The sequence below is a fragment of the Mya arenaria genome, chromosome 2 (genome assembly GCF_026914265.1).
Source record: "Mya arenaria isolate MELC-2E11 chromosome 2, ASM2691426v1".
Classification (NCBI taxonomy): domain Eukaryota; kingdom Metazoa; phylum Mollusca; class Bivalvia; order Myida; family Myidae; genus Mya; species Mya arenaria.
The window spans coordinates 70,627,483-70,645,188 of record NC_069123.1 but is presented as its reverse complement, the minus strand read 5'-3'; the positions used below and the strand labels follow the sequence as shown (position 1 = coordinate 70,645,188).

The window sequence follows — 17,706 nt, the reverse complement described above, 5'->3', positions numbered from 1 at the left end:
CGTATATGTGTATTGTCTTCATCAATTTTAGCATTTATATTGTTTATTTCATATACGGGTGGCCTCATTGTAAATAAGATGTGTACGTCTTAAGATGTACTGTTATAATACTTACGCCTTTATTTGTTACCGTGATCTGAAAATAAAGACTTTATTATTATTATTATTATTATTATTATTATTATTATTATTATTGTTGTTGTTGTTATTATTATTGTTGGAGTTCGGGTATACCGTTTTCACTTTTACCGATTTGACGAACTACATGCATCTGAATCACTGCAGGCTTCCTACCAAGCGTTTTGTTTAACATGGATGCTTGTTTGTTGCATATTTGTTGCGGAAGGAGAAAGACTGACACCCAAGAGAAAGGTAACATTTACCTGGTTCTACCTGGTTATTGAGAAAGGCCATTTAGCCCATTAGGTCTGTCTAACCCCTCGATGTCTGGCGTTGCTTTGTATCCAATTCATTTTAGCATCTTGGATTTCAATAAAAATGATTGACGTTATCATTGTAACTGAAGTATTCCCAAAAAATATAAAAGCTATGAACATTGACTCTAGAGAGTATTCTTTGAAGGGTTATCAGTGTTTTAGTGCTAAAGTTCAAGAAAACAGCGGTGGGGTAGTTATTTATGTTAAAGAGACTATAGTTGCAGATTATTGTGACATTTTGTGTGAAGCTGACTTTTCGGAGTCTGTTTGGTGTGAATTGAGACTTGCAAATGCTAAAAAACTTTTAATAGGGGGAATATACAAATCTCCTTCAAGTAATTTGGTAAATCAGAGGAATTTGAATTTTCTTTTATCACAAGCATGTAGTTTAACTTTTGACCATCTGGTGATTCTGGGTGACTTTAATTTCCCGGAAATAGACTGGTCCACATGGACAGTACACAGAAATGAAACACATCCTGCTTTCTCTTTTGTCGAATGCCTCAGGGATAACTTTCTTAATCAACATGTACAGGGTGTTACAAGGTATAGACAGGGTCAAGACCCTAGTTGTTTAGACTTATTACTAACTGATAACCAGACTGAAGTTGAAAACTTAACTTTGAGTAGCAAACTCGGCGCAAGTGATCACATATCAATAATCTGTGAAATTCCATGTGTAGTAAACAAGGACAGGAAACCAGTAAATAAAGTAAACTTCTTTAAGGGTGATTATGTTAAAATTAAAAACTACCTAAGTAGGGTAAACTGGAAGGAGATGGCGGATATGAATGTTGAAGATTCTTGGTCCTTTCTATTGCGGCATATGGATTTCTGTGTTGAGAATTTTATTCCAGAGTGTAATACTAAGAGGGGATGTAAAAAACCAAAATGGATGGACTATTACTGTGTGAGAAAGGTCAAGAAAAAGTATCATGCATGGAAGCGTTACACCTACAGCCGTAGTTATAGGGACTATCAATCATACTGTAAAATAAGAAATAGTACAACTAAAGCTATTCGGTTCTCTAAAAGGAAATACCAAAAAGGTGTAGCAGAAAGTTCAAAAACAAGTCAAAAATCGTTTTGGAGTTTTGTAAAAGGGGAGACAAATACCAGGAGTGGGATTGGTGATCTAAGAGATAAGAACGGTAACATTGCTACTGAAATTAAAGACAAAGCTAACATTTTAAATGATTTCTTTGCATCAGTATTCACGAGGGAAGATAACTCAGAAATTCCTAATTTTGAGGATAAGTTGGAAAAAGAAAATTTCATCTCGGACATTATTGTATCACCCCAGTTGGTGTTAAAACATTTAAAAGCTCTAAATGCTTCTAAAGCGTGTGGTCCAGATAACTGCCATCCTTTCTTTTTAAAGCAATGTGCTGAAGAAATATACATACCGTTGAGCGAAATATTTCAGAAGTCGGTTACCACCGGGATCCTACCATGTGATTGGAAACTAGCAAATGTAACATGCATTTTTAAAAAAGGAGACAAAACAGACCCAGGAAATTACCGCCCCGTGTCATTGACTTCTGTGATTTGTAAACTGCTTGAGAAAATAATTTGGCTTGTTATAGTTGAACATTTGTCACGTCATAAACTTCTGTCAGACTGTCAGTATGGCTTTCGTAAGAACAGAAACACTATTATCCAACTACTGTCAGTATTGGAGGATTGGACTGAAGCAGTTGACAATAATATTCAAGTTGATACAATATACCTTGACTTTAGAAAAGCTTTTGATAGTGTACCTCACCGTAGACTTCTCAAGAAAGTAAATGCATATGGTATTTCTGGACAAATTTTGAACTGGCTTGAGAACTTTTTAAATGGACGCAAACAAAGAGTAGTTGTTGATGGTCAAAAATCTGAGTGGAATCCAGTTTTGTCAGGAATTCCCCAGGGCTCCATACTTGGGCCGATTCTTTTCATAATTTTCGTGAACGATATACCGGATGTAGTTGGATGCCTCTGTAAAATGTTTGCAGATGACTGTAAAATCTATAAAAATATTCTTTCCGCAACTGATCAACAACAGCTTCAGGAAGATATTGACCGTTTATGTCAGTGGAGTAAGGACTGGTTACTGAAATTTAATATTAAGAAATGTAAAATTGTGTCATTTGGTAATGAAAATTTTTACAATGACTATAACATGATAGATGAGAATGGAAATGTTCACAAACTTGCAAGGGATTTTTCTGAAAAAGACCTGGGTGTGCTCTTCACAAATAATTTGAATTTTGAAACCCACATTAATAATACAGTCAACAAAGTAAACAAAATCATTGGGCTTATTAGAAGGAAATTCACCTTCATGGACAAATCCTTGTTCTTAACATTGTACAAGTCTCTTGTTCGTTCCCACTTGGACTATGGAAATTTAATATACTTCCCATACACGAAGAAGTGTAAGCAAGTTCTGGAGAATGCGCAACGTAGAGCCACAAGACTAATACCTGAATTTCGTGGACTTTCCTATCAAGAACGATTGAAAGAACTGAATCTCCCAACATTGGACTACCGTAGAAAAAGATTTGACATGATACAAGTTTTCAAAATTATTCACGAAGTTGATGACATCAATGCAAGTGTATTTTTCAATTTTGCGGACAATAGTGGAACAAGAGGTCACTGTTTGAAGCTTGCAATGCCTAAAGCTCACAAGTCTATTCGATTAAATTCTTTTGGACATCGTACTATATCCATTTGGAACGGCCTTCCACATAATATTGTTACATGCAGCACCATGAACAGTTTTAAATCACAACTGGATAAGTTATGGGCACACAAACGTTTTGATCTAAGTGATGTGTATTAATTTCATCAGCAAAAAATCAGACTGGAGTAAATTTCAATATTTTCATTGATAAACAAAATCAGATCGGAGTGGAGATTTGCATAGAAGTAGTCTAAAGGGATCAACTAGCCTAAAGGGCTAAACATTTCCCTAGAAGACACAAGGTAGACACAAGGTAGGTAGGGATTAAAGTATTCCCTATTATTACTTAGACCAAACCTAGCTTACCATTAACTTTAGGAAAAGAACACGTGAGGTCTTGTAGTGCGAGTGCACTCTTTGACCTGTTTACACATCAAGTGCTGACGTCACTGGTCTGTGAGCACATCTCGGGGAGTTCGAGATCAGCTGTAGAAGAAGCAAGACGTACTTTGATAAAATGCTTAATAAAGACCTCACATGTTCTTTCCCTAAAGTTAATGGTAAGCCAGGTTTGGTCTAAGTAATAATAGGGAATACTTTAATCCAAGATGCTAAAATGAATTGGTATTTCACTATTTGCACATGCATCTTATAAACGTGTTTTTTTACTAATGACTGAATACATTGATAATCACATTTCACCCGAAAAAGGCTAGGTTACTTATTACACATTTTCGGAAAATCAGGAGGTCAAACATGCGTTCAAAGTTCAAAGCGCATGGTTGAAGGCCTTCTTGCCTCGTTTTCTGTGGAAAAATTCCCTAAAACGTCTATTTTTATACACATTTATATTGTATTGATCACCCGCGTGACATCAGAGGTCACAGTTCAGAATCGTGTAAAATGTCGGCTGTTTTATGATGCAATACAATTAGTGGCAATTCATCAATGATTCAATGTTTACAATAAACAAGTCAAGACAATATTCAGTTGGCGTTTATGGACACAAATACAAAATAATTGCTGGTCAGAATCTTGTACGGTTAACAATGTACATAAGCATAAAAACAAATAACTTCTGATCAAGAGTGATTTCTTGCTTATCTGATTAGACACGGAGTTCAGCTGCGGGGTCATAAAATAGGCCGATTTTCAACACTATCGTTCATATTAAACTCGGCAATCCAGCCACTCGGAGGAACTCGTTGGGGTTTAAGCAAGGGCAACAGTTTTACCCTCGGAGAAAGTCCGCGATCATCGACTTTATCCCTCGGAGTGAGCGAGGAAAGTGGGTCTAACTCGTTGAGTGTACTGTAGTACACATTCCGTACATGCCATATTTTTAAAAGGCTCCCCAGGGGATTTTGTCCAGAATTCCAGGGGATTTGGGTCACATATCAGGGGATTTTCATCATCGCAATGTAGCACTATGGCGGGTGTGCCAATTCACCTTGTTGACCCCTTTTTCCGTCACTTAATATATATTTTTATGAGACACTGTCACTGTCATATTGCATAATAAAAGCACTCATTTGCATAACAAAATACTTCATAGCAAACATACCCCATGAGACCGGGGGATGGGTCGAAATTCTGGTGGATTTTTCCCCGCCGGGGTATGGCATGTATGACACATTCCCAACAATGACACCTCTTTGTTTGCCACAGTTTATGGTTGATTGAACCGGAATTGTCATTACTTCAGCAGCGGGCTGTATGTTGTCCACAATAACTTGAGAAGCAATTGTAGAGTCATCATGAAATTTGGTCAGAATGTGTGTGGGCAAAATAATTCGTACAAGTTTGGTAACCAGTCATATGGCTAGTCACTTAAGGGTTATCTCCCTTTAATTATAGAAATAACCTAAGAATGATCTTGTTTGGTTGTCTTTTCCGATCAATGACTTAAGAAGACTTTGTCCGATCATCACCAAATTTGGTTAGAATGTGATAATACCGTGAACAAGTTTGATAACCAGCCATATTGCTCGAGTGATCGAGTGATTGCCCTTTGATTATAGGAATTACTTAAAATACTCTCAGAAGCATGCCCAATCTTCACCAAATTTGGTCAGAATGTGTATCAGCATAATATCTTGAACAATATCGTTAAACTGCCATATTGCTCTGGTCACTGGCATGTTATTGCCCTTTAATAATAGAAATTATCTAAAGTCAGACATCGGAAAAGTTCAGAAAAAGTCTAAGTCATTCAGACCGACAGCCTCTGATATTTTGTCGGTCCGTAAAAAAAATTGCCGGTCCGACAATTTTGGTTTTTCAAAGCCGTTGTTGCTAATTTTACATTTACAAGAAATAAAAACATATTAGTGTTTTTCGGACCGTACCCGTACCGGTTTCGGCATCAAATAACATGTTCCAAAGGATAAGATTATTGTTTGGAACATTTGGAACTATCATTTAAAACATTCCAATGTTCATGACAAAATTTTACCATTTTAGCAATTCAATCATTGCGCGATATATACACAGTAGTAAACATTATTTGGTAATGTATTGCAAAGGGAGGCAAACGCTGCATGGTGTTTGACTTAGTGCTGTACGCATTTCGACATCTACACTACGGGAAAACGACATCAGATTCATAAACAAGTGGTTATTTGACAATATCATTGATAAAAACGTGATTTTCTGTAAAACAACATAAATTATTCCTACTTTTAAGCAGTGTTTGATAATTGGTGAAGATTAAATCTTCATTATTTTTTACATCTGGCCGTGAAAACTGTCTGTCAAACAGACCGATCCCATCACAAATTTAGTCAGACGGAGTCAAAATTTACCAGTCAGGACCGTCGGACCGACGGTTTTTGCCAAGTCTGCTAAAGTCTGTCTTGTCAGATCAATAATTTAGAAGCCTTTGTCCAATTACCACCAATTTTGGTCCGAAATGGTATGGGCATAATATATCGGACAAGTTTGATAGTCATATCATCGCACTGGAGTCACTTACAATATATCCCTTTAATTATATAAATTTTCTAATATTGATCTTGTCAAATCAATATCTTTATAAGCGTAAATGTTTGATCATCACCAAATTTAGACAATACTTTTTTGGCAGAATATCTCAATCAGGTTTGATAATAAGCCATATTATCTTAGTCACTCCAGAGTTATTATCCTTGAAGTGGCAAAAACTGTATATACCGTGTCCACTCTCTAAGTTTGGCGAATATACAACCAATTATCATCAAACTTTGTTTTCTAAATTCAGGACAGGTGTTTTAGGACAGTTGGCGCTCTTGTTTCATGTGGGTAATAATATTTCAGAAGCATATTTCAAGTGTGGTGAAAATATGTCTTGGAAGATTTTCCTTGCTGTTTGATTCCTCTAGAACAGAACAGAACTTTGTGTTGTCTGCAAAATAGTTGTTTGACCTGGACTACCTTGAATGTTGTTTATTAATATAAGAAACATTATTGGTCTGAAGACATTTCCTTGAACTTTTCTGGCTACATTGATACTTTTTTAAGTTTTATCACTTTTTGATTTCTGTCTTTCAGAAGGTGTATACAGAATATAAATGCCAAGTTTAATGATATCATAACATGTTTGTGTTTTATATTTTCAGGTTTGCAATCATCAGACCTATTTCAATTTGATAGATGAATCTAGCAATAATGTTTCGACTTAGAAGAAGATCAAATCGTCCAATTCTTTATTTGGCTGCCACCATTCTTCTTTTCATTGTGTATAGAATTTGGCTAAAACACAATTTTCTTCAATATCCTGGAGATCAACTGAATAGAAACTTCACCAAGTACATTACCAAGTATGAAAAAAATTATTGGGAAAAGGCTGATACAAAGAAGATATTATTTTGGACACCTTTTTTTGGGAGCTGGGGATGGATGGAGGATGCTCAAAAGCAGCTGCCACAATGTCCTGTATCGTGCACAGCCACTTCTGATAAATCTACCCTGACAGACGCTGATGCTGTTATGTTTCATACAAATGATTTCTGGAAGTACAAGGGTTTCTTGGCAACTATAAAGAATGTAGACATTGAGTTGCCAAAGCTGAGAACCCCTAACCAAGTATGGGCTCTGTTCAGCTGGGAACCAATGATTTACCACTGGGGTAACATCCCACCAAATATCATGAACTGGACTATGCTATATAGAAGGGAATCTAGTATTTACATGCCTTTTACAAGTTATTACAAGATGACTCAAAAAGAAATCACACAGGAAAGTACAAAGGCAAAGGAAACAACTAATTACTTTCAGGAGAAAACTAAATTTGCCACAACCATGGTTAGTAATTGCAATGACCAAGCCAGAAGATATAGAATAATTGATGAACTTCAGCAGTATATTGACTTAGACTACTTTGGGAAATGTTCAGGCAAAATTATTTGCAAGGCCGGGGTACCCACCACTGAGTGTGGAGAGATGAACTTTAAAAAATACAAGTTTTACCTTGCCTTTGAAAATAGCTTCTGTCGTGATTATGTTTCTGAGAAGTTCTGGAATGCCTTAGATCGTCGACAGATACCTGTCATAGCAGCTCCAAAATACAACTTAGAAATGCTGCCCCCAAATTCATATCTCAATGTTTTTGATTTTCCATCTATCAAAGCAGTAGCAGAGCGTATGATAGAAATAGGTTCGAATGAAGCTTTGTTCAACAGTTTTTTTGAATGGACAAAGTTCTACAAGAAGGACAACACTTCAATATACTGCAAGCTATGTAAAGAGCTCCATGCAAATAGACCAGCCCAGAGCTACTCAGATATGGAAGGCTGGGTGAGAGACGACGTATGCTTCAAGAGTTCGGTAATATATTGTAATTTGATTTAATTTTGTGAGGTCATTTTTACGTTTGTTTTGTTGGTTTTGGCCAAGGATTTGAAGTTTTGCGAAACCATTATTTATCCATTGTAAAGCATCAGTGAATACTTAAGTATTTCAATTTATATTTCAATAATACATTTGACCTTTCCAGTTGTTAAAGAATGACAATTGTTAATCAATACCATTCACTGTTTGTAACTTAAATTTATGGGTAAAACAATCAATGTGCCAAATGTGTTTTAAACAGAAGAAAAATTAAATTATTAAGATTTTTCATTTCATTTATGGCGTTTTTCTTCTACTTTTAGACGTATTTGCTAATATTATAGTACATGTAAAATTAATTGCCTAATATTAGTCCAAAAGCATTTGTAATGCTTTTGAAACAGCACATTATTATGCCCCCCTTAGAAGAAGAGGGGTATATTGCTTTGCACAGGCATGTCGGTCGGTCGGTCCGCCGGTAGACCAAAGCTTGTCCGAGTGATAACTCAACAATTCCTGGACCTATGGTCATCAAACTTGATATGGAAGTTGGGCCTGACCATTAGATGACCCCTATTGTTTTGGGGGGTCATCGGGCCAAAAGTCAAGGTCACAGTCACCTTGAATGGTAAAAGGATGTCCGAATGATAACTCGACAATGCCTGCACCCTTGGCCCTCATTCTTGACTTGGAGGTTGGGCCTGACCAGTAGCTGACCCCTATTGTTTTTGGGGCTCATCGGGTCAAAGGTCAAGGTCACAGTGACCTTGAATGGTAAAAGGTTGTCCATGTGATAACTCGACAATGCCTGCACCCATGGCCCTCATAATTGACTTGGAGGTTGGGCCTGACCAGTAGATGAACCCTATTGTTTTGGGGGGTCATCGGGTCAAAGGTCAAGGTCACAGTGACCTTGAATGGTAAAAGTTTGTCCGTGTCATAACTCAACAATGCCCACACCTATGGCCCTCAAACTTGACTTGGAGGTTGGGCCTGACCAGTGGATGACCCGTATTGTTTTGGGGGTCATCGGGCCAAAGGTCAAGGTCACAGTGACCTTGAATGGTAAAAGGTTGTCTGAGTGATAACTCGACAATGCCTGCACTCACGGCCATCAAACTTGAATTGGAGGTTGGGTCTGAACAGTAGATGGCCCCTATTGATTTTAGGGGTCATTGGGCCAAAGGTCAAGGTAACAGTGACTTTAAACGATAAAAGGTTGCCTGAGTGATAACTCAACAATGCCTGCGCCCATGACCCTCAAACTTGACTTGGAGGTTGGGCCTGACCAGTAGATGACCCCTATTGATTTAAGGGGTCAGAGGTCAAGGTCACAGTGACCTTGAAAGCAAACTCGACAATTCCTGGACATATGGTCATCAAACTTGACATGAAGGTTGGGCCTGACCAGTAGATGACCCCTCTTGACTTTGGGGGTCATCAGGCCAAGGTCAAGGTCACAGTAACCTTTAACGCAAAGTGATAACTCAACAATGCCTGAATCTATGATCATCAAACTTGACATGTAAGTTGGGCCTGACCAGGAGATGACCCTTATTGATTTTAGGAGTCATTGGGTCAAAGGTCAGGTTCACAGTGACCTTGAATGCGAAAATGTTTCAAGTGATAATTGGACAATGCCTGCACCCATGGCCCTCAAACTTGACTTGGAGTTGTGTCTGACCTGTAGATGACCCCTTAAATCATAAGGGGTCATCGGATCAAAGGTCAAGGTTACAGTGACCTTGAACAAAAAAATGCTTGTCTGTGTGATAACTTGTCAATGCCTGCACCCATGGCCCTCAAATTTAACATTTAAATATTTGGTGACCAGCTGATGACTACTATGGATTTTTAGGTCATAGAGTCAAAGGTCATGGTCATAACTAACTCTATCCTCAAACTTTGAATGGTCATAATCTTAAAACTGCCTCAAAGGCGACAAATCAGCTGTCATTTCGGTCCATGCACATTTCATTAAATTGTCCATATAATCCTGACAACATGGCGCTCAGGGGGGGGGGGGGGGGGGCATAATGTTAGACAAACATCTCGTGTTAATATTTTAGTTAATACTATCACAACATACTTTAAAAAATACCATATTTCTTAATTTATTTATTGCTCTCTTTCAGCCCTGGCTACTTGCAACTACATTCATCGACAGGCTGCTCTTCACTATTGGATTGTGAGGCTTTATGGGAATAATAATGCTGCTTAGTATGAAGCTCTTTTTTCTGTACGAGTTGTTTTCCATGATATTGCAATGAGACTGGTCAAGTCGTGGGATTTAGATAACAGAATTAAAATGTAGAAACTGTCACCTATGCAAGTTAAATACTCCTGTAGTTCAAAAATGTCTGTTTAATGTCATAGTAGTGAAATAAGACTTGAAAAATTGAAATCTGTGTTTCAAGACATATATATTTTTCTTTAATAATATGCATTTCTCATTTATATATTGAGCGAATATAATTATTAAGCATAAAATATTGTATGGTGTATATCAGACTTCCAGATCTCACTTAAACTGAAATGCTTGACAAGGCAATCTTGTTGGTTTATTGTACCGTAGGTTATTTGATAAAAGTCATTTTGCTGATTTCTTGAAAGCGCTGTTGAGATTTTGAATAACTATTTTATCCCAACATTCTTGTGATGCTACATTTATATCTCGCGTCAGATCTGCTATAGAGATTTTGGTACTGATGGCACAATATAAATATTGACTTCCTTCAGGGTGACATGGCATTTTGTCAACCCGAAGGAACACTGTGGACTGAGGCTTTAGCTTTAGGTCAAGGAAGTCCATATATATTTTGTAATTCCAAAAAATTCCAAGATTTATAACAACAATCATAGATCATTAAATAAACCATCTGAACAGTTATTTTAATATATATATATTTAGGGTTCTCCTAAAACAACAGAGATAAAAATAAAACAAAAATATTTTATTTTGTCTGCTTTTTGTAAACAAGGTGTCAAGGAAATACAGACTTGAATGATAGCAGTTTAACCTGTATTCTTGTTTGTTATATATTATGTAGAAATTTGACCCTTAGGCTGCTGATGGCGATTTTAAAGGCTTTGCAAACAGCTTAGAACCAGACCAGACACCGAGTAACTCGGCGCCTGGGCAGGTTCTAAGCTGTTTGCCACTCAGTCAATATATCCCCAAAGTTTTAAGTAAATTGAAAGAAATTTAGAATAAACCAGACGTCATTTTTGAGCAGACGACAATTTACCCAGCATGCAAAGGGTTAAAGGAGTGAGGTTTAATAAAAAAAAATCCAAAATAATCATATATGATTAATATTTTTTCCATAAATGTTCAAGTTTGCCCAATATTTTCCATATATTATTAAATTTTGTAGGTATTGTTTTTAAATGCTACTTATTTTGATGAAGGGGGATTATTTCATTTCTAAAATTGACATGTCTTTTCTTTTGACAATTTGAACTTCATTTTCAGTACACATGGTATACAGTAATCATAGACTTTTTCTATTGTATACATGTACTTTGTTATAAGTATTGCCACTTTACAGCGTACTTGTACATGTATTTTCATTGGATCAGATGGCTTATAAAAAAATGTATAATGTTCCTGACATGTGTTCAGGCTTTCACTTGTCTATACGATTTTGTAACAACAGCATTTATATTTGGAACCAATGTGGTTCTTTCTCCCCTGAAGTTTGCGGGTAGCTTATTGCTGCCACTTTGTCAGTCTGTTCAACCCTTCTTTTCGGAGCAATTTCTTAAATAGCACCAGAGCATTTAAGTAAAATTGTTGGAATTTACTTTTTATGGAATTGTTGAAAACAATCTAAGAGAAAATGGTATTCTACCTGTATGGTTTTTGTTAGTACTTTCCTGTCAGATGATGTTATGTTGACATATTTTGGCGCTTTTTTTCTCACAATCATCACTGTATCAATGTTGAGAAGTATTTGACAAAGCAGCGCTGGGGAGCAAACATTAGTTTGTTAAGCCAATCGTGTGTTATTTTTATGACAATTTCATTTCTACTTATGATTTATCATAGATGTAAGTAATGCTTGCCTTTGCTAGCTTAGTATTGTGATGATGCATTGTTTTGCAGCTTTTTAGTCAGACCTTTTTAAATGTACTACACACCAGATGATACAATTGCAAGAAAGAAAGAAAATTGTCAAAAACTTACGTAAGAATTATATCGTTGTGCACGACACATTGAATCTTACTTACTGATGTATCACATCGCTTATAATGACACAAGTAACTTTTGCGGTTTCTGCGTATTTTTCCAATTTGAATTTACATAGTTTGTCTACAATGTACATACCAGTAAGACAAGTAATCACATGAGTTTCACATGCTAAATATACATTCAACCATTAAACGCTATTCTTAAAGGGGGAAACTCAGCTGAGATAGCAACAAATAATTATTTTAATCATGTAAAGTGACGTATATTGTTTTTTTTTAGGATAACCTGTATTTGACCATTTTGGAAAAATCTGATGTCTAGTCCCTTTAAATGTCAATACATTTATTTTCAATTATTACAGCGGTGCTAAATATCATTCCAGTTGGGTGTTTTATTTATCAAAACCTTTAATTTGTGTTTAAAAATTTTATTAACACATTGACACATATTTTTAGCTCATCTTTTTTCAAAGAAAAAACTTCTTGATGTTTTAGCATTGCTGTTGTTAGCGTCAACAGCTTGCAAAATCTACCTTGACCAAACCTCAAAAATCATTGAAGATATTTAAAACTATAACATGCTGACAGAGACAATAAGCTCCTGTGTAGCAAGCAATATAATTCTGTTTTTAGTAATTGTTGAGTCATGTCACATTTTGACTGAAAAAGAGATGAGGGTTGGTATCTGCTTTCACTGCTCTTGTTTTCAAGAGTAAAGAGACCAAACAGAAAAGTTCACATTGCTTTACGCACTCTGGTACCAGATTGTGGAATTATAAGGCAGTAAACGAAACAAACTAAACCTATGTAGGATACAATGCTTTGATGTTTAAAGAATTAAATGTTCAAGTATTGTGCTTCATCTGTGTATGAAAACATTTGATTGATGTAGGTATAATGAAGACATTTAAGGAATATACCAAGTGTTTTCATCCACAGAACCCCAATTCTAAAATAATTAATGCTTATATTTACTCTTGATATTTGCAAACTCCATCTGGAATTATGTTTGAATAGAGATGGTGTTTATAACATAATTTGTTTCATCAAGTTCACTAATGTTACGGCGATTAAGCTTCATTTGATATCTATCACTCATGCATCTGTTTGACTTCTATCAGAGGTATTCTGAAGATATTGCATTCATCAGAGTATGAATGCAGTTGGAAGGTAAAGTATTAGTCAAAGAAATGCAAGGGGAATCAAATGATAGATTGGGCTTATTTGAATTTTTGTGTGAAGTGTTTGAGTTATGTAATATTTTGATTACAAACTTATCATTTTAAATCCAAGTTTCAATCTATCTTATCAATCTTATATTCTCACTTTATTACTGTATCTGTTGAAATCCATTTCAAACAAATTAAATTGTCTGTCTTTTGTTGATCAGTGTTGTGTTTGTACCACAGATTTTTGCTCATTATTTTTGTTCTTTATGTTGTTTTTGTGTCACAAAGATTTTACAATTAATGCATACTATTTTCCCTGTATAATATTCCCTTTTACCTCGACTATTCGGAGAATAGGTGGGCTATACTACTCGCCCTAGCTTCGGCGTCCGGTTAAAGTTTTAGGGCAAGTTGGGATTTTCACTTATAAGTCCAATACCCTACATTCAATTGACTTAATACTTCACGCAGTTGCTCAGGGCCATAACATGATGAGGTTAGATAACTCCATATTATTCTTTACACAGATTATGGCCCCTGATTGACTATGGAACTTAGGTTAAAGTTTTAGGGCAGGTTGGGATATTGTTTAATAACTTCTATACCCTTTATTCAATTGACTTAATACTTCTCACAATTGTTCAGGACCATCACCCAATGAGGTTACATAACTCCATATCCTTAATACAAGTTATGGCCCCTGATTGACTTAGGTTAAAGTTTTAGGCAAGTAAAAGTTAAGGGCAAGTTGGGATTTTAATAAAAAAAACTTTTATACCGTTCATTAAATGCACTTAATAAAATTTAAGCCTAAATAAAAATTATGGCCCTTGAATTTTTTATTTTTTTTATTTTTTTTAATTTTCTTTGAAAGGCATATTTGTATATTCTTAACCACATTTTCATAATGGGAAATCAAGTTGAATGACTTACGTCATTGTTTGGGCGGGCTGGTGGGAGGGCAGCATCAAAGTCACCTTATGTATCGAATAGTTTTAGTTAGGTTTGACATAAAGAGACCAAACTTGGTATTATTACATTGTTATTGTATTCTAAGTCAAAGCGGTGTAGTCGAATGCGCTGTCTTACAATGGCTCTTGTTAGTTTAATTACCTGTTCTGGTACTCATCACTTTCTATTGTTATACATGTTCTGAATTAATTTCAGACATTTTCCATTTATATTTGTATTAATCAGCTTCTTTTAAGTCTATAAATGCAAGAAATAATTTCTTTTTTCTATTATTTAAGAACTGTATTAAATTATTCAATAAAAACATGTTGTCCGGTGTAGAATAGCCTTAGCTAAACTGGCTTGACAAAGATCCATTAGGTTATAAGATTCGACGTATTTATCAAGGCGACTATTCAATAACAAGTAAACAATTAACTAAGACAACTAAATAATGTAATAGGTCCATAACTGGGAGGATTTAAACTATTTACACATGTATTGAAATTTATCGATGTGTCTGCTGCAGATCAAACGGTATTGTATGATGTCAGAGATGATATAGAGATAATGGCGCGTGGTAATGTACTTTAAGGTGCTAAATGGAGCGAAGTGCGGTTTGTCTGATTAGTCAGTCGAAAACTATAATATATATATATATTAGGGATGCAAACGAATATTCGAATATTCGATCAAACGTTTGGTATTCGAATCTCAAAATCGGTATTCGAATATTCGAAAAAAGTTCAATAAAGAGAATAAAACACATTTTGCCTACAACGCTGATGTTGTTTTTATGTAGTTCGTTTGTCTTGTTTTTACAACGATTGGCCCCTTATGCCAGAGGTGTGAATGTGATGACTAGACACGCGTCATGTGTCATTTAGGTACATAACGCCGGGTACTATAAAAGGTCCCCCTACTTTTACAACAACTAGCTAGGGATCGGCTTTAACACCAATGTATTGTATTGGCTGCAACTACTGTACAACAAAGCGTAAATGGAAGTGATGATATGAATGCCATGTGCTACAAAAATGTTGTTGCATATATGTGCTTTTTAAATAAACTGTTTCCATGTTTTGATACAATTTTCGTGCTTTGAAATGGATTTTAGGATATATTTCCTCTCTTGTTGTACAATAGCTGAGTCCAATGCACTTATGTTTTCGTTTAATTATTTTACTAGAACCGAGTTGGTTTGGGGTTTCCATATCTTTATTTAGTCAATTTAGAGGTCAATCTCAGAACGAGGCTGATTATCCTACGGAAAGACCCTCCATAGGCGCAAAACACTGTTTGACTAGGAATCCATCTAATTTCACATTGTTTACAAAAGGCAGCGGAATTGAATTATTCAATTTGTTGTTTATAATGTTTTGCTTTTTTCTTCCTGAAAATGGAGAATTTCAAAGGCTCATTTGGGGAAATCAGGGTCCGTTGCGCGTACTGGCTACGACAAAGTAGGGTAAAAAACGCCCCGGCTATTGCTTTAGCGAATAATAATAATATTTAATACATCTTCTAAAATACGTATTTCGGTAATCGAATATTTGAATATTCGATCGAAAGAATTACCGAATATTCGAATATCAATTTTGCCATTCGTTTGCATCCCTAATATATATATATATATATATATATATATATATATATATATATATATATATATATATATATATATATATTAATGAGTCATTAACATCAAAGGCAAGACCCTTGAACTACACTCATTGGTCTCGCACTAAACATCATCTCCTTGATCTACAGACATCATCACCTTGAACTACAGACATGGGTCTTGCCTTTAATGTTATCTCCTTTGTCTACAGACATGGGTCTTGCAATTAAAGAGCATCTCCTTGAACTATACTCATTGGTCTCGCACTAAACATCATCTCCTTGATCTACAGACATCATCACCTTGATCTACAGACATCATCACCTTGATCTACATACATTTATTTTATTGCGACACACTTTGACAGCTTGCTAGTTCTTAAAAAAGGGGATGTGCATTAGACAGCCAACAAAACGCCATAAATGAATAAAAGAAATTATATTGGACTACATGTAGACATGTACATAAATACAAACAATGCTATCGGATTGTTACATTACACTGGTATATATTTTCCATTCCTATTATAAACGATTCTTTTACACAACAAATGAATGAACACATTAATTGAACAAGAGGCCCAAAAGGGCGTATGCTCTACTGGCATGGCTCTTGTGGTCATTTTCAATCCAGAGCATGTACGTTTGAGTAACAGGCAACAAATATATAGTTCACTTTTAGTGTTTGGGTTAGCTGAAAATGCTGCACGTTCAACATCTGAGGACATGGAAGTGTTGTTAGCAGATTAGTTGCATGAACTATTTTAATATGTGCCAAGTAAAGGTAATCTGAGGGTAAAAAATATTTGCTTTCAAAACTGTACTCATCGTCAAAATTTCATTTCTATAGCTTTAAAAATAAAAAGTCGGTCAAAGTCAAGGACATCCGAGGACAACATTAATGCTTGTTTGCAAAACTGTTCACATGGTCAAAATTTCATTACTGTAGCTTTAAAAATTAATAAGTAAGTCAAAAGGGGTGGGGCCAGCTTTTGCCCAAGGGGCATTATTTCAAATGTAGTCCATCCCTTACAAAGTATAACTGGCTGGTTTTCAAAAGGAACCGAGTTCTAATTGATATCAAAATACTGTACAAGTTTCATCGAGATACAATCAAAACTGAAGACTGTATCAGGTTCACTAGCAATTGTTTACAGACGAACTGATTTCATAATACTTTCAAGGCCCATAATCTAGGCATGCATGGTCGGATCTGGCTGGTTTTCGAAAGGAAACGGGTCTTGCTCTTGACATCATCACCTTGAACTACAGACACGGGTCTTGCTCTTGACATCATCACCTTGAACTACAGACACAGGTCTTGCTCAAGACATCATCACCTTGAACTACAGACAAAGGTCTTGCTCTTGACATCATCACCTTGAACTACAGACACGGGTCTTGCTCTTGACATCATCACCTTGAACTACAGACACAGGTCTTGCTCTTGACATCATCACCTTGAACTACAGACACGGGTCTTGCTCTTGACATCATCACCTTAAACTACAGACACGGGTCTTGCTCTTGACATCATCACCTTGAACTACAGACACGGGTCTTGCTCTTGACATCATCACCTTGAGTTACAGACACGGGTCTTGCTCTTGACATCATCACCTTGAACTACAGACACGGGTCTTGCTCTTGACATCATCACCTTGAACTACAGACATGGGTCTTGCTCTTGACATCATCACCTTGAACTACAGACATGGGTCTTGCTCTTGACATCATCACCTTGAACTACAGACACGGGTCTTGCTCTTGACATCATCACCTTGAACTACAGACACGGGTCTTGCTCTTGACATCATCACCTTGAACTACAGACATGGGTCTTGCTCTAGACATCATC

At 36.0% G+C, this 17,706-nt stretch overlaps 1 protein-coding gene across 1 annotated transcript; it reads left to right on the top strand.

The window, feature by feature from the left end:
- Nucleotides 1-299: 299 nt before the first annotated feature.
- Nucleotides 300-13,492, top strand: LOC128219028 (alpha-(1,3)-fucosyltransferase C-like). The gene is made up of 3 exons (XM_052926842.1): nt 300-372; nt 6,705-7,911; nt 10,050-13,492. The coding sequence occupies exons 2-3, from the start codon at nt 6,739-6,741 to the stop codon at nt 10,104-10,106; spliced, it is 1,230 nt and encodes a 409-aa protein (XP_052782802.1). The 5' UTR covers nt 300-372; nt 6,705-6,738; the 3' UTR covers nt 10,107-13,492.
- Nucleotides 13,493-17,706: the final 4,214 nt, after the last annotated feature.